The 24,257-nt window shown below is 44.4% G+C and overlaps 1 protein-coding gene across 3 annotated transcripts in view; it reads left to right on the plus strand.

Annotated features, from left to right (window-relative positions):
- The window catches only part of LPP (LIM domain containing preferred translocation partner in lipoma), a 337,622-nt gene that overhangs the window by 233,356 nt on the left and 80,009 nt on the right, over positions 1–24,257 (plus strand). Inside the window, exon 6 of one of the 3 annotated variants that reach the window (XM_074153097.1) lies at positions 2,885–2,891. The exons of the other annotated variants lie outside the window; for them this stretch is intronic. Coding sequence (XP_074009198.1) covers positions 2,885–2,891 — 7 coding nt within the window. The remainder of the gene's footprint in view (positions 1–2,884; positions 2,892–24,257) is intronic. 3 annotated transcript variants of the gene reach the window in all.

Consider the following 24,257-nt stretch of genomic DNA (forward strand, 5'->3'; position numbering starts at 1 on the left):
TAAATTTATCCCCTACCTTCTCTTAGTCCAAAGGCAAGGGCAGCTTGGTGATGGAGCAAGCCCAAAATTCCTCCTGTGGACAGCACTGCAAGAGGAAACCTCAAGAAAGGCTTTGAGTGTAGCTCAAGGCATAGCCAGCCTGGCTTGTCTGATCTGTCCCTGTTCTCACTTTCTTGCCACCACGACACACAGCAGTACTTGCTGATTCATGAATGTACATATTCCCTTCTTCTCACTCTACATCTCTTGCTCTTGTATCTTCTAATGTATAGGAAGGAATTTATGCAACTGGCTCGATTCTGTTGAAAACATCGGGCACCTTGCAAGGTTGACCTTCAGCATTTCTCTCCCTCGCTGTTCATGTTTTAACATGAACATGTTTTAACCTAGAAGTGACAGGTCAAGACCATGGCCAGTCCGCCATCATGTTTGATGCTCTGTTGACCCAGCAGTGTTATTTCAGTTATTTCTGGTTACTTCAGAAATAACCAGTGTCCTGGTTATTTCTTGCAGCAGTGAGTTCCAGCAGTTCATTGCTATTTCCTTTCCTGTTTTGGCAGCACCCTGGTCTATAATACCTGCAGTTCTTCCAAGAGACTGTTGGATTGGACTACATGATCTCTAGAGGTCCCTTCCAACTCTGACAATTCCGTGATTCATCAGTTTCTGTAATCCCGTGTTGTGGAAGGCCATTGCATATATCTATTGCTCGCTTTATCTGGGTCATTTGCAAATCTGCTGGTGCCACATATACAGATCAGCATCTTGGAAGAGCTACTTTTCCCATTAGTTTGTGAGCTGTTTTTGTCGCAGTCTTCCCTTTGCAGAGTTTCCTGTTGCTGTTCAGTGTCTAGGGAGCTGCTGGCTTTCTTGAGCACCTTTCTTTGCTTGTGCTGGGACCCCGGCACTTGTGCAGCTGGGGCAGCTGATCTGTGTGTATTTGCCGTATTGTTTGCTCTTGTCATGCCATGTTGTCCTCTAATTACACTGTCCTGGATGAGTGCCAGCAGGAGGAGGACAAGACGTACAGTACAAAGTGAGATGGTACGGAGAGGTTTTACTCGTGCGTGACAGAAGACTTCATCCTGCCTTTTTAGCAAATGTTTAATATTCCCAGGAATATCCGAAGTGCTCTCCTTGTTCTCAGCGAGCTCGGGCCTGGCTGTGAGCAGTTGCAAATAGCCACTCACAGCCTGGCACATCAGGTTCTACGTGGTGTGAACATGTGGGTGTTTTCACATAGGTCTTCCCTCCGTACAAGTTTGTCCTTGATGCCAAATCACCTTTGAGCCATGAAGTACGCACTGATCCCGCCTAAAGCTCTCTGACCGACTGAGACAAATTTACCTTTGAAAATCGAACTAACGTAACATGAAGGCTCAAAAACATCAAGGATTTTTTGTTTGTTTGTTTGTTTTGAACCACAAATGGTTCTGTTTGAGGTTTACCTAGGGTCAAGCTACAAACTATAGAGCCAAATTTTGACTCTGCTGCTGTTTGCGGCTTAGCTCATTATAAGGAGTCTGGTCCTTAACTGGGATACATAATCAGATTTGAATTTCACCTCAGAGCCAAGAACTGATCTGTAACTTCCAGAGTTCTGCATTTTCTATAAAGTACATATTTCTAGTCATTGTAACACTGCCACATGACTGGTAAACAAGCAAGTCCCAAAAGTAAACACCAATAAAATAGGAAAGCTTTAGACAGGATTTATATCATCAAAGTTTCCCTGAATATTTTCAATTATTGTCTTTTGTGTAGTGTTGCCATGGTCTTTTTAATTTCTTTGTTTCTTGTTTTTCTTAAATGACTTTGTACAGATTTCTTTTAATGTGAGCTGTATACTATGCTGTACTGGCATTATGTGTCAGGGAAAAACATGCATCTGATTTGGGGGGAAATCCTGTTCAGACATGAAGGTAATGCAAGGTTTGTGTAGTGGGTGCGTATTAGGTTTGTTTTCATCCTTTAATTGGAATGAGTATAGTATTTATGTAGGGATAGGTGGTGCTCCTTTCTAGTGCAAAATGAGTTGTTGATCCTCCTAAATTGAGTAAAAGTAGCTGAAAAGTGGCTGAAAATCCCAGGGAAAAGTAAAGGAGGATTTTTGGAGCATGTTACATCTCAGGCTGGGGAATGTAACTTTTGCTTTTTGTATCTTCACATGTGATCTTGCCAAAATTTCTAGCATGCTCGTAGCTCTCTTCATGGCTGCTCTCTTTTTTTGACTTGTGATAGTCTCAGCTTCATTAATAACAACTAACCCCTTTCATCACTCTGTCTCTCTGTTTATTTAGAGCTTGACCTTTTGAGTGTTTGCCCTAACAGTTTCTCTTTGTGAAATGTTCAACCGCCAAAAATAAGCTCCAAGAAAGGGAATGTTATTTTTCTCTTGCATACTTCCAGTGTTCTGAAGACGTGCCCGCACACCTGCTTTTCCAAAGGAGCACTCTCAGCTGCTCTTGCCTGTTTTGGGGTGCCCGGAGCTTAGGAGATCGTGCCCTGTAATGAATGTCAACAATCATGATTTGGCCTGGAAGGTAGCGTTAGGATGTATTGGCAGCAGTGATCACAAGGGGGTCAAATACTTTGTTTTACATCCCCTTTGAAAAATCCCCCCCTCAAGGATGCATTACTAAACACAGTTTCTCCAGAGCTAGCTACGTACATGAAAAGCATTTTCTACCATTTGTGGGGCTGACTGCATGAGAGATCCTGCAGAACCTGCAGCATTCAGAAAAGCAAGGGAAATGTCATCTCTTCGTTTCTTACAGCACCTAAAATGCAAATAAAAGAGAAATCTTGCATATAGAAGAGCCTGCACATTTCCAGTTTTCTCTAATCCTTGGCTACAATCAGAAATAAAATGTAGATATGTTAGCAGGAGAGTGAGGTCTTGGTTCGGCAGTTGTTCTAGAGGTGAATGTGTTGCCTTCTGAAACATTGATAAAATTTCCTGTATGAAAAAGAGAAGCTGGAAAGTTTCAGCAGGAAAAAACAGAAACTCTGACCGAAGTAGAGGAGCAAGTACTGAAACAGCACAGAAGTCCTGTGCCCCCCAGAGCAAACCACAACCGGGGAACGAAAGGCTCAGAGAAAGCAGGACACTAAGGATTCATGTCTACCACAAACAAAAGCAGCTTTGAAATGGGTGTTGCACAGGACAGCACTTCAGGTGCTCCATTGCTTGGAATTAGGCTGGAGTGGCTCTGAAGGGTTTTGACAGACCTCCAGTATGTGACTCTTCAGAGAAGTGTGAGAGAAACAAGAAACCACAGGGAAATGACTGCAAAACCCTTTGTCGAAAGCTTTGAGAAACCTTCTTGTCTTTGTCTTTTCTGAACTTGTCATGTCAACTTGAGCCATTGCTATTCCTAAATCTGTGACACTACAAAACACAGCACATGTGCAAGCTGCTGAGTTGGTGTTTAATGAAGCATAGTTTCCTATCGCCTGCGAGACAGTTTTTACGGACATGAGGTTTGCACTTCAGTTTGGTTACGAGAGCCCAGCCCTGAGCAAAAAAGGCTGCAATGTCTTCAAGCAAGGGACAGTCTTTCTGTTACTTCTGCACCTAATTTAGCAACCCTGTTGAATTTACTAAGACTGATCAGATGATAGCCATGGTCAGATTCCACATCTTTGGGCCCAAGAAGAGTGATGAGAAGTTATTCTTTGCGGTATGTGGTGTCACCATTCAGCTGCACTGTCACCTGCACTGTTGTAACCACACAGTGCAGGAAACAGCAATGCATTAAAAAGAGAAAACATACTGCTCCGGTCACAGTCATTTCAGGCCCAAAGCCTGGTCTGGCCATGTCCTCTGGTGCGTAACAGCTTTCACTGGCTGTGGGTTCTGGCACCCGCCTTGCACTCAAGTTTCTCAACATTCAATCTGTTGGTTAAGGGCCACGTTTTATTTAAGTCCTGTAGGATTTGCAGCTGGCCAGGTTGCTCACACTGAAATATCTAAGTGCTGTGCACTGCAGGGCCCTGTATGTAATCCATCTGCAAGAGCCAGTAACCTCCTGGGTGTCACTTGCCCAATCCATGAAGCTAGACAAGGCTGGGTTCTTGTTCAGTCAGCGCTGGTGCTGATGCTATTTCCCAGTATCTCTGGGTTAGCCTGTAAGGTTGTTGTTCATTTTATTCCTTTCCCTTAATTTATTATCTCTGAGAGCGTCCAAAGCATGCTGCCTTTCTTTGAACTTGGTTAGGGTAGGTTTGGCTTTGCTCACTGCATTTATACAGACTTTTCCATCCCGGTTATCTGGCTGTAGTTTGCACTTCCAGTATCCGTGATTTATTCACCTGTCTGCAACTTCAGTCACTTTATTGTGCTCCTCGCTCTTCTCCTTTTTGACACCGCCTCTGTTCAGATGTCTGGGCGGACCTTGTCATGACTGCCACCAGTTGGCTCTGGGTGTTTATCTTCAGCCTCATACGTCCACCGCCTGCTTTTGTCCATGGTGAGAATCCACCACTCCCTCCATGTTGCTGCTATTCTGCACTGACAGTCACGCTGATAGCGTTTGGTGCAAAGCCGAGCAAATTAAGCAGGAAGATTCACACCCAATGGATTTATTTGGTGTTTGGGCCATGTTACGGGAACAGACTGAAAAATTTAGCACCCAACAGGCCACTAGTGTGCTGAAAGCAGAATTTTAATAATGTGGTCACCACCCTATCTCTGCTCCATCACAGGACAGCAGCTCCATAATGCAGTGTACAAGACGGCCAGCCTCTGCCCTGCTTGCTTTTTGGTGGCATTACAAAAAGGTGCTTTGGAGATGGGCAGTCATGGTAGCCGAGCTCCGTGCATCTGTGACCTTCACTAGGGATGGGTCGTCTTGTCCTATGTGCCGTGTCCTGCAGCATTGGGGAGCATGGAACAAATGGGATGATGCTGACCAACAGTTATAGGAAAAGTTGGGGGCACCCAGTGACTGTGTGGAAGAGGCAGGAGAAGGGAGTAGGGAAACCCTCCAGTGACAATGAAGTATAATTAATAGGTCCCTGCAGCTGTCTTCCCTTTCTGGCTACGCTTTCCCTCTTGATTTCCAGCATGGAGAGCAGCAGAGGAAGCCAGAAGTCTTTCCTGCTGGCAGAGAGGAGCAATTTGGACATCTCTCTGCCAAAAATGTACATTCTTGAGGGAACAGCCAGATGCCTTGGCGTCACCCAAGATGCCTCAGTTCATTGAATCTTAGAAATGTAAAGGCTGGGAGCGATGGAGACTATCTCATCCCTTTCCCGTCAGTGAAACAGGATTAAGTGTATCCCAGGGAGCAGCTCCTGGCAAAGGCCAATTCTAGTTGGGAATCCCGCTGTTGCTACCAAATATCTCCTGGGCTCCTGACATGAGTTCCCTCTGGTGTGGTGCCACAAGGACACCCAGGCTCTCCCAGAATACATTTGTCAAGGCAGCCCTGTGTTTCCTCCATGCCAAGTTCGATATCAGTAGAGATGTGGGCCTGCCCTGGGGGCGGTGAGCTGTGGTGCTTTTTGGAGTAGATTTGGGAGGGTTTGAGACGTGGGCTAACTTGTCTTCTCTGTTTTTAAAAGAAGGAAATCTGCAGTTCTGTTGCCAAATGGTGATTTTTTTTTCTTTCTACAATATAAAATCAGTGCCTCGAACTCTAGTTTTGCAAGCACATTAGAAGCTGATCTTTCTTATTAGAAATAACTGTGTAGTGAGACAGTGATACTGCAGCTGTAACACATTGCAATCTCTCTTCTCATTTTTCTTTCCTTTGAGGCCAATTTTTTCTCTCTGGCACCCAGCATTAGACATACATCTATATTTGGCTACTAAAGAAGCAGCCCAAGGTATGATTTTCCATAGCACAATGCATTTGTCTTCAATGGGGGCTGAAGGGAAGCAGCAGTTCAGTAAAGCTGACCTCTGATTTAGTGTTTACAGATGCATTTCAAAGCTTGACTTCAGGCACGTGAATTTGAAAATGTTTGACCTAAAGTACTTTTCCCCTTTCAGTTTATTGTCAGCTCTTATCTGGTCGTTACTGTAGCAGGTCACCACATTATCCCTTAGCAGCAGCCATCAGTAAGTGTCAATTCCCAGCAAATGAATTCAGCAACTTGCCAATATAGTTTTTTTTTTATGATGGCTATTTAAAGATGACAAAAATCATAAATCTTCCAGGCTTGTCATTGAGAGTTTATATTGAGTTTGTCGATGAAACAACTTCACAGCTCAGCTGAAGAGGAACTGCAGGGTTTGAAGAAGCAAAAGGCTTTTGATAGTGTGCAGTAGTCCAAGAAATTGAAGATAAAAACCAACGTGCTGGCATTTTGTCCATATTCCTTCTTCATAGTCAGAGAGAGAGCTTCTCTTCACACCCCTGAGAAAATCTGAGCATTTTCCAGCCCGTATAGAGGCCAACCACCAAGGGGTTGTTTGTAAGCCTGGGGGTTAGAGAAGGGGAATTAAGGCCGGAGAGTGGCAGTGGGGGCGAGTGTGACCTCCCTGAGCGCAGCGACATTTCTTTCTCTCTCACTTCACATCCTGCAGTGGAAAGTTCCATTGCAATATTGTTGGTTTACAATTGCAAATTTTATTTGCTGAGGAAAGTTTGAATCTTGTGGACGTTTTGATAACGGCCAGTAAAATCTCCTCCATAAATCTGTTTGGTGAATCCCCTGGTTTCCATTTGCATTCTCATCCTCTGTGTGGGCCAATGGCTCTCTTTGGGACTTACTTATTTTGCCATCAACGAACTGACTAGCAGAGTTTATGGAGTAATTGTAGCATTATGCAACAAGTGGGAAGGTTTATGGCTTTGGGTAGAAGGAAGATATAATTGTAACAACTAATATAACTGCTTTAGCAGCCACCATAACACCAGGTTAGTCCATAAAACTCCAAATTGGTTTGAAAAGCGTCTAAAAAGTGTGTTTCAGGAATAAACCTCTACTTAACAGAGAGGGATGGATTTTAGCTGGGTTTAGGTGTTGAAGTTATTTTAGGTATCATTCCCTTTTTCTTGAAAATCAGGGATTTGCTGATCCTCCAAGCTTCAGCTGACTGCTGTTTTTGAAAACTGTGGCACAGTGGTTCTGCAGTAATATATTTATAAGTCAAAATAAAGTTAAATGTAATAGTAGTATTTTTTGTTGTAACAATCGTTATCTTGTGTATCTTGTATATTCATTCAGTGAAACAGTCACTCTTGTGTTTCCCAAAAAAAAAGCCCCCTTCTTCAGAGATAAAGTCAGACCATAAGATAAATCCAATGCTACATTGGGCTAGTCTCTGAAGAGAAATTATGGTTTGAAAACCTTGCCCTTGGCAAAACGCCCATCGACTCTGGCTGAGCCAAAATTTCACCTGTGATATAGTAAGCACCATTTTTTTTTTTCCTTTAAGTGGGACAGAGTCACATCGAAGGGCTTTTAAGTGTCCTTGTATTTTTCAGTCTTCCTGCAAATTACATTCTCATACTCGACCAGAGCCCCTATAAAACATGCATGCGCTAAATCAAAAAAGTAGCAGCACAGAATTGTCTTATGTCTTGGTATAGAGTGCAGAGCCGTTCTTTCCTTTTTGCCTTGCTGTCTCAGAGGATCACTGCTCCAGTGGCTGGATGCTGTTGTCCTCTGAGATGGGTGTAGAAACATAGGCCCAAAGTGAAATTTCCTTCATCTATATTAAGCACAAAGACAAGTGACTTGATCGTCTAGAGGCTGTTCTGGTAGCACTTCCAGTTTGCTTCGTAGAGCTGCCCAAATTCATGGTTTGGGTGCTTTATAGGTGGGTGAGTGTTTATAAAGCTATACTACACTTACATGCTTATACTGTATGTATTATACATATTTATACTATATATTTGGGACTATATTCTTGAAAAATCTTGGTCTTGTTCTCCCAGCAACTCTACCCAAAGCAGAGCATGGAGAGGGGATGTTAGAAGGACTGAGATTGAAGGAGGGAAAATGGGATGTCGCAAGCATGCCCGAGCGAAAGAAGTATAAGTACTGTAAGTTTAATGCGAAAGATTTCAAAACATTGACCTCTTTTGCATCAGGCCTAAAGCCCTTAGTAGGTTTTGCAAGTGTTTTTGGTACTGCCAGTTCCTCAGTTGAGTTTATTTTAAACTGCCAAGCAAAACTGCGAAGCCTTTGCTGTGTGATTGCTACAGGGTCTCAGAAAACTAATTCCCACAGCAGAGTGCACTGAACTTGGGCCTGAGACAAGACGCTGGGCCTGAGAGAGCAGCAGTGGGTTGCTATCCCAGGTGTGGAACAGCACACTCAATAGCACAGCGCAGCCTGCTCGCCTCTGCTGGCTATTAGCCATGCTAACAATAATGTGTTCTGCAAATACCTCTCTAGTCATGTATATTTTAAAATGCCATTTTAATAACGGAAGGCTTAATGCTTAACTTCCAAACTTTTAATGTTGTTTACACAACATACAAATTAGACCAATTTTGACAAGCCCTGAACCTTTGTCAGGTGCAGTTATGAGCTTGTTCTGTAACAGCACTGGACTTTCAGGAATCGCAATACATAAATTCATGAAATTAAAAGCCCTGTGGTGAACTCCAACCAGGGCAGTGGATCAACTGGAGGCTGTCTGCCTGCTGCAGAACACCACTCCGTCTTCTCTGATGAATCACTGGGTTGTGCGTGGCATTAATAAACATGAGCCAGAGAGCAAAAAGGGTGTTATCTAGATGTAATGAACTCCTGAACTGACTTGGAGAACGTGGCATGCTGACAAGGTGTCATCAACTATGAAGCAAGGCAGGCCCCCTCACCTCTGAAGCCCAGTGATAGGTATCACAAAGCCACTGTTATCTGAACCATTATCTTGTGGAGCCAGCGGTGCGTGGTTGCCCCATTAACATTTCATGTGCAAAGAGAAGAGCCTGTGAACGCTTAAAAGTCTCCCAGTGGCTAAACTGCAAAGCTTTTATATTTTCTTTAATTGAAGAGTTAGCACACAGCCGTGTGTGTGCACATAATCTTCAGCCTGGTGATTTCAAGCTGTTAGGTAAATGAAATATTTCAATGAGAACTTTTTGGGTTTTGTCACTGGATACTGTTAGCCCTTAGTAAATTAGGAATAAATACGTGCAAAGAGACTTTCATTTTTCTTTAGCACTATTTTCTGATGGCAGCTGGACAGATAATGCAGCCATGAAGTGGAACTCCTTTATAAAGGAGAGCAAGTACAAGCTCTTCTGAGGCTTGCAGGCAAAACCCTGCAGCTTCATAGCAGTAGTCAGCAGTATTTCAAACAGTGAGAAGATAATGGTCACTCTGAAAGGTAAGAAATGGATTTGGATGGTGGGATTTCAATACCAAGCACTGTTCCAACAATTGTGACCACATCTGATTGCAGCAGTGTCATGCTGAAGGGAGGCCTGAATTATAGTCACACTTCAAGCCTTTGCGCATCCCTCTGGTTGTAAGAATAATGGTTTTAAAGCGGGGGGTAACTAATCTGCACATTCCCACTGCAGGAATTGCTAAAAAGGTGTAGGGCAGATGTGAACCAGGCATCTTGTGGGCAGGAGACTGATTCTTTTATTATATGGGAACTTATAGAACACAGGTAATTTGATTCACTTTTTTTTCCCCTTTTGCAATTAAGTGAACATGGTTGTCTCTGGTGTTCTTCTGCCCGCCTTGAAAACAGTGGGCTGCTCTGATTGTCAAAGGGTGTTCAGTAGTTTTAAAAAGCCCAGTTCCTTCAAGGCGTCAGGCAGCGAGATGTGTCAGTGTCTTCAGCAAATGTTGGTTTAGGTTTTTTGAATGTGATTTAAGGTACTGTGAGCTGTTAATTACCTTATTTTGTAGTCTGTCCTGCCCTCTTGTGAACCCGGATGTTCTGCTTAAACCCCAAGAAGGGGAAAGTGAACCTGACCAGTGTGTCCATAGGTGAGAGAATTGCAAAAAAAGTAATGTGAACTGCAGAAACGGAGAGAAGTCTGCTGTGTCTTTCATCTTTCTTATGCATTCCTTCAACATGGACAAGTTTTTAAATGCATGTCTTTTCTAAAATGGCCTATTTCCCTTTCCCCCTCTGTAATGGCTCTTGCTAGCCACCACTATCCACTAAGCCCTTGAGTTGAACTCCAGATGTTTAGATCCTTCCTGTTTCATGAATTAGTAACAGCAACAAAACCTGCTGAAGGAGAGAGACAAGGGGATGTGGCCAGAGGAGCCCTGTGGCTCGGCCGCCGCCACCACCTATCAGCACCACCACGGCTTTCAGCATCAGCCAGAGGCTGCAGTGGGATGGGACCAGCACCAGAGAGCGAACAGCCCAGGCTGCCGTAGGCAGAGCAGGACTTCCAGCGGCGTCCTTGGGCTGTCCTTGCTGAGGTCTGAGAGGGTTTTACCACAGGTGTTAGCAGCACCAGCGAAAGGCCGTAAGAAGAAATCACAGTAGCTTCCTTTGGTAAAAGCTTCCACGGAATTTGGTTTTGGCTGGATGGGGACTGCAGGAGTGTGCTCCTTTGATGGTAATTCAGATAACGTAGTGGAAACTTAAATATTCACTTATAAACCAGTATAAAAATAATACTCCCCATCTGTTTAACTAGTCATGGTCTATCTTGTAACAGTTCACTGACCATCTGTTACTGTGGCGTAGAGACAGACATTGTGAATCCACTTGGCTGTATGCATTTCAGACTTCAGTTTATTTTTGGTTGCTAGTACATATGGACCATGTTCTGTTACTCTCCATGTGTTTTGTTCACAAGGACTTCTCAGCACAAATTTCCCTGGGAGCGGTGTTTCAGAATGGGGGAAGAAGGGGAAGAAAAGCAATTAATTTTCTACTTCAACAATCATAAATAGTTTCTAATTTGGATCCCATCTCGCTCTCTTTTCCCCCAGCAAGCTGTGTGGATGGATGAAGCAGCCAGGGGAGGGTGGCAACCCAGATGTGATTAATGAAGTCACTGTCAGGCATGCATAGTAAAACTCAGACAAAATGAATCATTTCAGAGTTCTCTTATCGGTGTTTCTCCTCTCCCTCCCCCTTTTTCACATGCTTAAAGGTTGGGCAGGTTGTTCAGGCACACACCCACTACCTCAGTGCTCGTTAGTCTCCATATCCAACAGGTGCTGTAAATTAGAATTGCACTTAGCTGGTTGGATGCATTTGCAGGATCTGCTAATGAGACACGCTCTTGGTTTTAACAGCGATGCTCTCAGTTTTATTAGTGATGCTTTCAGTAGCCCAAGTCATAGTAGTCTCTGCACCAGGCAAAGATCAGGGAGAAGTAGCTCTTTTCCAGGAGCAAACAGCATTATGAATAGGAGCTGGTATTTGGTTGGTCTTCTTCATGCTGCAGATCAACACTTGTTGCCACATCTGTGGTGTGTAGCGGTTTTATTGACCCTGTGAGTTCAGTCTTGGTGTAATGCATTGGAAGCAATTTTTTCCTAAGATCATAAGTTTATTCCTTGTGGACAGCTTCTAGGCAGGGGCTTCATAGTCCAGCAGAGCTGCTGTGTGCCAGAGCTGGCTTTTCTTCCTGCTTCTGTTTTACAACAGGGTAACTTCATTCATGTCTGTAGTACTCCTGCCTTTGGGTGGCACGAGGTGGAAGTGAAACTTCCACAGCCTAACCAGTCATGAACTAGGCAGCCATGCCACTGTTAGGTCATTAAGCTAAATGTTGGTATAGTCTCCATTCCTTTGATGGAAGCATTTTAGAAAGGTTATACAGATGACACAGGAATGTTGCGGGGGTTAATCTGTACTTGTTCCTATTGCTCACAAAACGTTTTGTGCTTTCTAAGTTAGCTTATTTAGACAAGCAACAGCATCCGTTCAGGCATCACCTAGGGCTCTAAAAAAGCCAAGTTCAGCTCTAAATCTATGGATGACTGTAAGCCATCATGACTCCTTTTGGCAGGAAACCTTTTTAGCACACACAGATGCTATGGGGAAAAATACAGCCATGTTAAATGTTGCACTGGGAGGAGGAACATAAATATATGGATGGAGCAGTGCCTCAGTGAACTGCTGTTTCCAGACCAGGGAGGTGTTTCAGGATCCTACCAGGGCCCACAGCATTACTGATTGTTGAGCAAAAGGAGGGGGCTCCTATGCAGTGTGGAGACCCAACCAAATCCCTCTCATCGGGACCTGATAGCCCTTCTGTGTGTGCAACTGTAACAGACATGTAGACCATACAGAATTGTGGTTCTGCATTAATTATTAGCTAATTAGCCCCCTTGGTTTTAGACAAGGCCTACTTTATAAAAATCAGGTGAAAGGATTTCTTGCATATATTACTTACCAAAGCTTTATACCTCACCACCTTTAATCCCTCTCCATTCTTACTTGTATTTAGTAATCTATCTGAATTAGCAGTGGTATGACCCATTCTCTACTGAGGCCAGACTGCCAGCTTATAGAAATTACTGAAATGAGGCACCAAAGTAATGTAAGGACAAATGCCTCCCTGTACAGATTGGCATGAACACTGGAGGCAGCATTTGAGCGTAATATTGACTAATTATTTAACCATGAGTGGCAGCTTTGAACATTGTGTTCTTTTTGCTTCGCTTCCCGCATTTACTGTGAATCTAATTACGAGGGGAACAAGTATTTCTTCCCAGGTTGCTGAAAACAGAGCAGCTAGCTTTGGGAAAGTGCATGGGATGCAAAGTGCAGGCAGCTGTGAACTGTGCGTCAGCTAGTTCTCGTACTAGAGCTAGTACTAGCTTGCTAGTGCTAGTACTCACTGAGCAGAGAGAGCAGGTGCTGGCGGGGATCTTGTCTGAAAATCCAAAAGCTTCTGATAAAAAAAGTAGATCTTGGCCTAAAAATGCATAGTTTGAAATGAGCCACTCGGATTATCAACATGATTTCCCCCCCCCTCCCTTTGCAGAGGGCTTGGCTTTTTAATGATAATGCTTTCTGTGATGCTAATAAGAAGTATCCCCAGTTGGATGCTTTTCAGTAGGGGTCATATGTATCAAGAGATATGACCCCTAAAAGAGGAATGTAAGCTTCTGGCATTCACTTTGTGTGCAAAATCTCTCTGCTATAATCTTCTGTCTATAGACAGAAACTTTTCTGTATTTAAAGGAATATATATGTACAGTAAACAGCTGGATCCCCTGAACAATAGGAGACAACTTCTAGTTGCCTGAGAAGGCAGGTGGTCATCTTATTCTTTCCCTTGCCACTATCATTTGGTCTTCTAACCCATGAGATGAAAATAATAGACTTCAGCTCCTAAGGGGTTGAACCAATAAACATGGCAGTAAGATAGCAATTAATGTTTAGGAGCTGCACTGAAATTTGTGAAACCCTGAGCAATTAGACATCTATATAATAAGAAATTTGAGTCTGATCCTATTTATTCTGCAGCTCCCTAGAGAAAAGGACTGTCTGTTCAAGTGGGTTTGTGTACAGTCAAGTCAAAGTCATGACATGGACCTCAATGGAGACTCATGTCTCAGAGTTACCCTGGACTAACCTCTCTTTGTGCTGAGTGTAGGCTTGGTGTCTCACCTTTTATTTGAAAAGTATGCTGTTGAGGTGGCCTTGTGCCTCACCTCAGTCCTTTGGAGTAAGCCTGTCTTCACTGTTGGATTTGTTGGGTTCAGAGAACATGGTTTTAGCTCAGCCTGGAGGTGAACTGTGAAAATTGAATCTGTGCATCCTCTCTGGCCATATGCATATCACTGGGATCTCCAAGGGCACCTGTCTGCAGCAGCTCATCGTGTGGCTGCCATCTCAGCCTCTCTATGTCTTGTTGGGTTTCTCTTCCATAAGCAAAAAGTCACCTGGAAGATTTTGCTTGGCCCTCAGGCTCGTTCAGAGTTGTGGGAGGCAGTGGAAAGGCAGCAAGTGCCTCAGTGGTGGAGCAAAGCTTGCTGAATTGATCAGCTGACTCCAACCTCCCCCCAGCAAGCCTGGCTGCACACACCTATCCTTTTGTGGCAGATTGGCACAGGAGTTGTGGTGGGCTAAGGACACCGTTGGGTAAAAGACCACATTGCTACTGCCCTGAGGTGCATTCTTGGAGGCTGGAGTCACATGCAGTATAAATATATCCTCTTACTCTTTCATCTGGAGTCAGATGATGCCAGGCTATTATATTAAATGCTGTGTTGCAGTATGTACTCTATGGATGACTTTGTGAATGATACTTTTTTCCACAATAAATTAGGTGGAAATCCCCTAGCTCTAGACCAGGGTGTTAATACCAGCCGTAGCCCTTGCTTCCTTTCCATTAAGGTTTATTGAGTTAGCTCTGGTTGCTACTCCCTGATTTTCCTCTGTGAGAAATCTACTGGCTGTCTTTCCTGGAAGTGCCCAATGGATGATTTTAACTACAGAGATTATTGAGATGTGCCAAGACCAAGATGTCAAGGTTGGCCTTGAGCATTTGTCTCCATACTACCGGAAAATTTATTACTCAAGTAAAATGATTGCCAAAAACCCATTAGATAACTTGATGTCCTCTATTCCTGGTTATTTCCAAAGTCTGCTACAGGGCTCTGATCCCAAAACACACTTTTAATAAACTTGCAATTGCTTTGTTTGTTTTAATTTAAGGTACCATTTCTGCAAACACAAAGTTGTACAGCTTTCTCTTTGCCCTTGATGCTGAGTTGGTTGTGCATATTAATTAAGGGCCATTAGCAGAGCAAGTGCAGAGCGGTGCAAAATGTGACTGAGCACATGTGCTATGCTGCAGTCTGCAGTGTTCTGTGTCACACCACTTTTTGATGGGATTTGAAAAATTACAGGTGAAAACATACTCTTCCTTTATTAGCCACTATTATTAGAACCAGATGGCTTAAACTGAGGAATAAAGTGTGCCTGGCATGTATCAACCTAGTGTGTCTCTGCAGATGAATATAATTTTTGAAATGTAGATTAAAGGGGAAATGAAGGTGGGCTCGTGTTGTTCACACAATTGCTCTAGGAGGTTCTGGCATTATTTCTCATTTTTAAGGTCATGTCACAGGGTCATTGGAGGATGACGCAGTGGTGCAGGGCGAGTGTTGTATAGGAATGCTGATGTGTTGGCATACACTTGCATTCAACTTTTTGTCTTCCCTCATAAAATAAGAATCATTTCTGTTTGTGTAGAGGTTAATGAATGATACATAACATGAATCTGTGGAGGGTATTTGCATATTGGTGTGCCGCTGCTGTGCTGCTGAGTGAAGTTCAAGATGAGACCTTGACCATCCTTGCCTGGCCTGTCATGAGATAAGAAAGCATGCTGTCACACTGCGTAAGAGTCCCTGGTTTTGAGGAGAAACATAAATCCTCCTATCTCAGAGCAGTCTAATTACAAATTACCTGGAGTCAAAGAGGAATTAGTCTTTTGACGTACTATTTAGTATTTTATTGGTGTATGCTTCTTGTATTTTTTACCACTTCATCATCAGGTGATGGTCCTTCTTGAAGACAGGACCCTGCAGTGGGTAGGAACCGCAGATCTGGTCTGCCCTGGGGATTACATGAGTATCCCCTTGTCTAGAGGGTGTTGTGAGTACAAGCACTGTGGACACCCAAGATTTGTGCTGTGCTATTACTAAGAAAATGAAATTATGCTTCCTCGGTCTTCAGAATTAATGTGTCTAATAGGTCCTCAAACACATTATTTTTCTCCTTCTAGGTTAAGGAGGTTTATTAAGCAGTCTCACAAAATCACTTCTAAATCTCTTCTCTTTGTTATTTCCTTGAGTTTCCTTGAGTTATACAGACTTGTTAGGCGTCTCCTCTCTACAACTTTTAGAGTTTAATTAAGTTCCTGTTGATGCTGAAGGACTTTTACCAGGTCCGCAGCCTCAGTGTGTGAGTACAGATCTGGGGAACCAGTCCCTGCTCCTCTCTCACGCTGTCTGCTCGTGCAGCGGGGGCTCCAGCAACAGGCAGCATCCCGGGGCGAACAAGATCCCACTTCTGATTGCCATCTCTCACCCAGGTGCCATCGCAGGAGAGCCTCATTGATCAAACAGCAGCCACCACCAGCCTAGCATCAAATAGTAGCTAAAAATAACACAGGGTGGAAGAAAACACCCAATATCTTAATATGAATTTCTAATTCCTCAGTAGGGAGCATTGCATTTCCTTATCATTCAGTCAAATTGTTTAAAGATCGATTAATACTGGAAAGTCTTTTGTTTCCATCTTGGTCACTGGTCTGTCCTTACCCCAGCTCTTTCTCAAGAAGGCAGAATTTTCCTTTTCCTTCCCTCCCAGTTCTCCAGCAGCCCTTCCCTTGCTTGTGTGCCCTTTCTCATGAGCATTGCTGCCCACTGGAGTGGTGGGAGCACCGTGCGGTGCCCAGCCATGTTTGCAGAGCTGTGCTGGCCTCCCAAAGAGCGGCACGTTAGGACAAAAGTGGGGGGTCCAGAGGGCACAGCATGGCATTCAGTGTACTATGTCTTGCCAGCTGTAAGCCAGCACTGAACCCACAAATCCAGTCTGTGGAGTTACACCACCTGGGCTTACCACCCACCCTTAATCGTAGCTCAGGCTGAATGAAATAACACACAGACGTGGAGAAAATGGCGAGAGTGGGTTTTTTTTCCCCAACCCATCAGCTGGCTGCCTTTGAAAATCAAAGGCTAGAGAGATCTCTTTCGTCGGGAACACATGCCAAGCAATCGTGCTCCATTGTTGCCGGCAGATTTGTTTTTGCACACTTCAGACAGGAAGAATGGCACTCTTGGGGCGAAGAAGCTGGCACAGCGCAAGCGAGGTGGGAAGAAGGGGAAGAGCCAGCAAGTGGCAGCAAAATCTGCAGTGGCTTCGCCACGTTCCCTAGCAACCCGCGCCCCGGAGAGCCACTTCCAATGTCTCCTCTTTATCAGCGCAGCTGCATGTGAGGTACTAGCCTCGCCGTGGTCTGGCCGGCGCTATTTTGGGTTTAAAAAACGAAGCGTGTGATTGCAGTGCTGTCATGGGCATAAGGACTTTGGATTGCTCTCTTGCACAGATGGGAGCAATTCACAAGGAGCGTTGGGAAAGTGACTTTTCTGTTCTTGCTTGAATGTTGTCTGGTACCAGCTAGTAAATACCATCTTGCGGCTCAAAGACTTTGCGATGAGTAGGTTAGATAGCTCCCCTACCATTTGTTTACCCCATAAGGTGATATTGCAGGGAGGGCTTGCATGGATGTTTCTGGAGTAACTTCTTTCTTTCCATCCACTGTAGACACACGTGAGTCTTCACACAACAGACACGTGGAGTATTTTGCTGTCTGGGACACCTATGCTGATTTTCTGAATGCTTCCTTGCCTGCCATTTCCCTGCTTCTGGCCAGACTCGCTGCATCCTGTCTTGCTTCTGGGAGGTTTTAATGGGAATTCAGCACAGAGTGCCAGATGGGCATTCCTGCGGACCAGGACAAAAGAAGCCCTCTATTTGTCTAACACAAATATTTACAGCCCATACACTGGGTGCTCTGAATATGAGCTGCCTCATGCATCTGAAGTCTAAGCTTAAAGGTACAGCATCTTAGAGATGGTAAAAGAAGGGCAGTCACTACGCCTGTTTAGGACCTGGCTGCTTTGTCATACCATTTCTGAACAAAGTTTCTTTGATTTAGCGTCTGGAACAAAACCATAAAGTAACTTAATACAGCACATGAGCTTCCTTTCCTGTAAGCAGCTTCAGCCCTGAAGATGATCCATAGGGCCTTCAGCTGGCTTTGCTCAACTCTGTTGCAGAATATGTCACAGCTGCTATCATAGTCACAGAAGCATAAACAATAAGGCTGGAACAGACTTGAAGATCTGTCTGCTGCTCAGAGACAGGATCAACTCTGCCTAAGCCATTCTTCACAAATATTTGTTTGTTCCTACTCTGAAAAGCCTCAGTGATGGAAATCGCAGACTGTCCCCAGGCAATCTCTTCCAGCACTTTGCTGGCCTTGCTTTTTCCATGTTGCAAATGCTCTAAAGTGTGAGAGTTCTTTTCAGATATGTCTCCTACACAGGGCCTGAAACCCCTATTTAATAGTGTAAAACTAATGCAGAAGGGCGGGAAGGGTGCATGGAGAGCAGAATCTATAGTTTTAAAGGGAAGAAGAGGAAAGAGTCTGCAAAGTGATGTTCACAACTTTTTTCTAGGTATGCTTTTGAAATTGACTTGGCTCTTGGGAGCAAGGGTGGGTGAGAAAGGAGGTAGAAGAGGCATGGTTGCTCCAAGGTCCTCTCCAAGAGGGAGCTGGCTCCTCAAAAGGAGCAAGGAGAGAGGAGGACCTGAAAAACAGGTTAGTCTGAGCTGAGAGGTGGTAGCAGGAGTCTGTGAAAGACAGACTGAGAGGGGCCCCATAGCTGGGGACAGGGACTTACAGGACTAAGTAAGTCCTAGAGTGTCACCTGCAAGGAAGCAGGTTTCAATGACCCCTATACCCAGAGAGCGGGGTCTTTGTCTTGATCAAGAGCAGTGTTTGCTCTTGATCTGGCAGTCTGGGAGCCAGTTTTCTCCCTGTGTCATATGTTCCTGTGAAAGACAAATGCAGCTGAGGGCTCAGAGGGCTGCAGTCAGTCTGGCCCAGGCTTGGACAGCCTTGTTGACTCAAATAGTGCCTCTCGGCCAGCCGATGTACACCTGAGTACATTGCTCACTTTGGCACGCTGAGCTAGATCCTTCGCTGCTGTGTAAATCAGCGAGTTCCCTGGAGCGGCTCTGATTTGCACCGTCTGAATGCCTAGCCCATCCTTTTCAAGTAAATTCTGCAAGCAGAATTATATATATATCTCATTGTTTTTCCCCTTCAGCCTTTGCTCAGTCAACCTGTGAGCTGCTTAATCATTAAATAACAGAAGGGGGCTGATGCTGTTGTTGTGGTTGGACAGGACACAAAAACATTTCACGAACAAAGTGGTCTTTTTAATACATCAAAGTGGTCTGGGCGCAATGTTGTGTCCTGCTGCAGCCCTCGGCCTCCTCTGCTCTAATTGCACATGCTGCTGCCTCTTTTGGTTCACTCTATTCTCCAAGAAGTACTGCTTGACCAATTAGTGAGATAAGTTCGTCTCTAGCCCAGGAGGTATGTGGACAGCCTTCTTAGCTGCATCTCTGTACATGGAGGAATGTTTTGACAGCTAAACATGGATCTTGTTGAGCTGTCAGTTCTGCTAACTCTCCCAAGTGTCTCTTATTTATTGAGCCATCAGGCTTTTCCTGACCTCCTCAAAGTCAGTCCCAGCCTCACACAAAAGACGGCACAGAAATACAGCTTGAGCGTGGCCTTCTGAGCAAGGCAAGTTCCTTCAAGCATTTGATGCCTTGAACAGCGCGGATCATTAGGTCTGTGTGTCAGTGCAGCGTCTGCGCCCTTAGGCTGGCAGCAGCCTTAGAGGCTGCAGCTGGGGAAATTCAGCTTCCCTTCCTCAGTGCACAGCCTGCTTTGGCTGCCAAGGTCTTGGGGCTTTTTAAGAGGCTGATGGCAAAGCAGAGGATGAGGGAAAGCAGTAGAATGGCTCTGAATCCAGGGAGACCCACATCTGGGCTCCAGCACCAAGCAGGGAATTTATTCTCCTTCCTCTTTATTCCTAACCTGATTTGGCTTAGAGACCATAGGTACTTCTGCAGTACACAGGACACTCTCCACAGCACAAGCACCTATGCACTTACCATCTGGAGCATCATGACCACAAAGTAGTTTTCCATTTGGCTGGAAAGCGTGCCTGTGACAAACGTGGGATCACACACTAGATGCAGCAGGGGAAGTGGAGGTGGGGAGCATGTGGCATTTGAACCCCATGTAGCCCTTCCTTGTGGGAATCAAGTGAGACTGAGGGTGCAGTGCTCTGCTCTGGGTGCCCACCCTCCCTGATGCCCCAGCAAAAACACAAACACACGTGTGCCTGGAAGCATCAGACTGATCCCATAGTCTGAAACTAGTGGGTTTTGGTTATCATTGGATAGTTCTTGTACAAGGGAGCTGATTCAGTAAAATGAGCTGGTGCTCATACCTTGCATTTGCTCTTGCTTTCCTGCTTGCTCTCTGCTGTGAGGATGCTGTTAATCCATCCTTCCATTTCATCCAGCTCCTTTGCACACTAGTCTTCCTTAAGCCACTCTCCTTCATGTGGGTGCACACAGCCCTCTCTCCGTGGGCTCTTGCCAGCTCTGGAAGCTCCTCCCAGGTTGCACTTTTCTTCTTCCTCTCTGCCTGATCCCGTTCTGTCCTCTGATGCTTGGGTCTGTCTCAAATCCCCTACTGCACACTGCTTTCTCAGTGGTCTTCCCCTCTTCTTTTTCCTACCAGCACTTCTCTCTTGTCTGTGTAGTTCTGCCTTTTTCAGTTGTTCTATTTGTGTTGGAAAAGGCTAATTTACTCTTCTACCATATTGCCAGAGCCCTCATTCCAGCTCTGACCTTGACCTCTCTGCTCCTGTGGCTCTTCTCCAGGGGCCATCTCCTGCCCTCTCCACGAGCAGGATGAGTAGCATCCACAACAGCCGTGAGTAGCACAGCCAGCTCAGATCTTCACTTGTCTTCCAGCAGGTTGCAAGGAGAAGGTTGAGATCCTTTGAATATTGAATAGCCACGGTGAAACTTGCTGCACCTTTTTTTGATAGCCCCTAGCCCCTGCTGCTTTGCTTCCCTGCCATGATTTGGCCACCAGGTGGAATGTGCTGGGTCCTCAGCCTGTGGTTTTCTCTGAGGGAAAATTGTTCCTCATCTTTTGCTGACCTTTTCTCAGCTCTCACCTCCCTCTCACTGTGGGAGATTCCTGAGCAGGGACAATGTTTCAAGGGAGACTTAGAGCTTTTATCTGAGTAATACTTAACTGCCCTGGACTGTATTACAGGAGAATTATGACTTTGTTGAAAAATTTCTACTGCTGTGAGCCAAATGAGAGATCATTTTCATAAGTACGTTGGGTGAAATAAATGATAATCTAGATGACAGGCGTTTGCTCTGGCCTTTTTTCCCAAGTGCAGTATGGAATTTGGCACTGCTTTGTTCTGAAAATATTATTTCTGATTATTCTGGGGTAATTGATAGTGAAACATGTACAAGTCCCTTCTAGAGCAACAGTGCTTAGGCTATCAAGATGACGTTCACTGAGGGCTGCAACCTTTCATTCTCTCCTTCTTTTTTTGTGTATTACTCCCTCTGCTCCTGATGGCACTGTTTAATTTCACCACCTTTCTCCTTAGTGCCAGTGTGTCATATCTTCTGCCTGACAGTGCTCAGCATCACCATACCACCAGAAAATACAGCTAATGGCCTCTTGGATACAGGCTGCATCTCAAACTTGCTGCCAGGTCCTTTCCCAGACTCTCATGCGGGCAAGTAGCATTAGGTTTGCAAGCAAACTGCCCGCTTTTGGTGGACACTTCCATTTCACAAAACATGAGAGAGAACTTTAAGTTTTTAATCACCAGTCATTATGATCAACTCCAGTCTGGTAATTTTGTGAAGAGGCCATTCTCCTAGCTTGGGCCCAAGGTAGCAAAGAGGCCAGGGCTCTGGTTGAAGTGGTATGTGTGAGCTGCTGTGAGCCTTCACACTGACGGTCCAGGCAATTGCTCCTCATGAATTAAATAACACATCTTTGCAAATGGTACTTCACATGATGTTAGATGGCTGAGTTGGGATTCAGGCGACCTAGAGATACCTGCAGAGGGCTCTTCATGAGGAGAATTAATTGTTTTAAATGCAGTAAAGTTTCAGCCTCTTAAAGGTGTATAAACCAATTCAGCAACAAAAGTACCCCCATAGATTTTATAAAATATAGAGATGCTCTAACGGAGGCAGAAATTAGAGGACAAATTCAGATCTTTACTGCTTACATACTGTCTTGTGCTGTGTCAGTAGCCTTTTAATACTTGTGTCTTTCACCACAAGTTCTTGAGGAGCAAGCAAATTAGTTCTCCCTCTGACTTTGAAGAATAGCAAACTTCTCATTATTATTTGCAAATTCTCTTTTCTGTTGCATCACTGGAAGAGGTGTCATTTTGAATATTTTTTTGTCATCCTTAAAGCATACCTCAGCTGAGAGGCAAACAGTCGATGGCCTGAGTGGAATCCAGATGTCTGGGCTCTGTGTTAAGTTTCTGCCTCTTTTTCCCTGACTCAGTCACCTGAGAGACTGAAAGTCAAACGCAGGATCGTACTCGGCACTTACACTCTCTGATGTGTTTGGAGCTGCCCATCCACTGTCCAAAGGAACTTGTACTCGTTCTGTTAAAAGGGGTTGGGACCCTCCAGTAAGCACTTCAAGACACGTGGCCTGTGCAAAGTTAAAAGAAAAGCAGCAAAGCTCTTAGAGCCAAAGCAGCTACACATGAGGAAAAGAGGACAGGTGATTCTGGGATCAGTGCATGAGTAAAATGGAGAAATATTCCTGTCTCAAGATAGATAAGGAAGAAATTTCTGAGTCCAGCAAGAATGTAATTTGCTTTTGCCACACTGTTGTTTTCACTAGTATTATTCTTATCAGTTTTATTTATATAACAGTACCTCTGAGGGGCAAGTTAGGAGACCAGTGTTTGTTTTGAAGATGTTATAATCTTAAAAGACAAAATGTGGGCACATATGAGTGGAAGGAGGCACAACTTTGGCTACCAAAGATAAATAATAATAGTCATAATTTGCACTCATTCAGCATCTTTCATTCAAGGATCTCAAAGCATTTTGTAATCAAGAGTTCATTGAGACTCTCAAACTCTCTAGAGACAGCCAAGCATTATGAACACCATTTATAACAGCAGGGTGCAGGATCAGACTGGTTAAGAATATTGCTGAGGATAAAACTCAGGAGGAATCCTGCCCTCCAATGCTATGGATGCTGAACCAAGCACCCACTCCAGTCTGAGAAGCTATTTTTACTGTAATTTATATATATAATCTTTTAATGTTAAGCAAAATATGTAGTCTTCATTTAAGTCACTGGTGTCCTGGGAAGTGTAATGGCCCATGTCACAGTTGACTAAAAGTGAGACTACAGATAGTGGGTTAAACACATTTGGTTAACCATTTATTTGCTGTTATAGTTTTCACATGAAAAAAGCTTAGTTTGAAACCTGTCTTGGTGATGGAAAGTGATGTGATTTTAAGTTTCTTTGTGTATTAAAACAGAAACCAAATTTGCATATTTGAAGTATCTTTTCTAGCATATTCAGGCATCTGGCAAGAAAGCTATATTTAAACTGTTAATACAGTATGAATGCAAGTTTCACATGCAAAATTAGTACCATTAAAATTGTGAGATTTATTTTCTTTTGAAACAAGTGATGCCCCAGCACTTCTGTTTTTGTTACCTGATAAGGCACTGCAGCTGGGACAGCCTATTTTTTCGATAGGCGACGAACCTGAACCGCAGGGCAGGTGGTGCTCATTGCACAGACACCCCATCCAGCCCCCAGCACCGCATGGTGAATGGCGGTGAGTTCCCTCGTCGCTGCGGTCCCCCGGAGAAGGCAGTGCAGCAGGGGTGTGTGTAAGCCCATCGTGCAGTGTCATTTTTTGTCTGTGAAGATGGTTGAGTGCTGCCTTTGTCAAGTGTTTTGCAAAAGGAAAACTTAAAAAAGAACAAAGCCCAGGTATTCCGTGTGGTTTAGGGCTGCTTCTGGAAGGGTAGGTTTTGGAAGGAGAGTATGTTTTTTCAATGGTTTTGTTGTGGCGATGAATTGCCCAGGCTAGTGGTGTACTGTGTGATCAAACACATCTCTTTTAATCAGTATGAATTTTGCAGCATTGCCTTTTTTTTTGTGCCCCTGTGCTTGTCCTGTAAGAAGAGAATGCAGCTCGGTTGGTGGGGACACCATGAGCCCCACTTTGGAGTGCCACTCACTGTCACCAGAGTCCCCCACAGCTCTATGTCTTTCAGTAGTGCTACCTTGGATTTACACAAGAGAGCTCTGTATAGGTCTTGAGGCTCATTGTCTCCCCAGGCAAGAAGCCCTAGATGGCACTATGTACCCCAAGATGTGTAGCCAAGATGACAAGAAGTGAATTCAAACCCACCTACAGCACTTCCCTGCGCAGCCCGGGACTAAGGCTTGGAGACTGTCATCTCCTATGGATGCTTATGGCTCCTACTCTGAAATGCAGATTTTGACCTGCTGATAGCAGTAAATATAATACTTAATTAATTAATGCTTTGAAGGCAGCCCTGGAAGCCTACAGTGTTATGATATAAAGAGAAGGGGAGTTGATAAGCGGCCTATCGGGTCTTTACCGCTGGTGATGATGCATAGAAGTGAGAGAGTGCTTGACTCTGAGCCCAGAGAGATGTAGAAAAGAAAGCAGCTTAGAGCAGAAT

The sequence above is a fragment of the Numenius arquata genome, chromosome 9, assembly GCF_964106895.1.
Source record: "Numenius arquata chromosome 9, bNumArq3.hap1.1, whole genome shotgun sequence".
NCBI lineage: Eukaryota > Metazoa > Chordata > Aves > Charadriiformes > Scolopacidae > Numenius > Numenius arquata.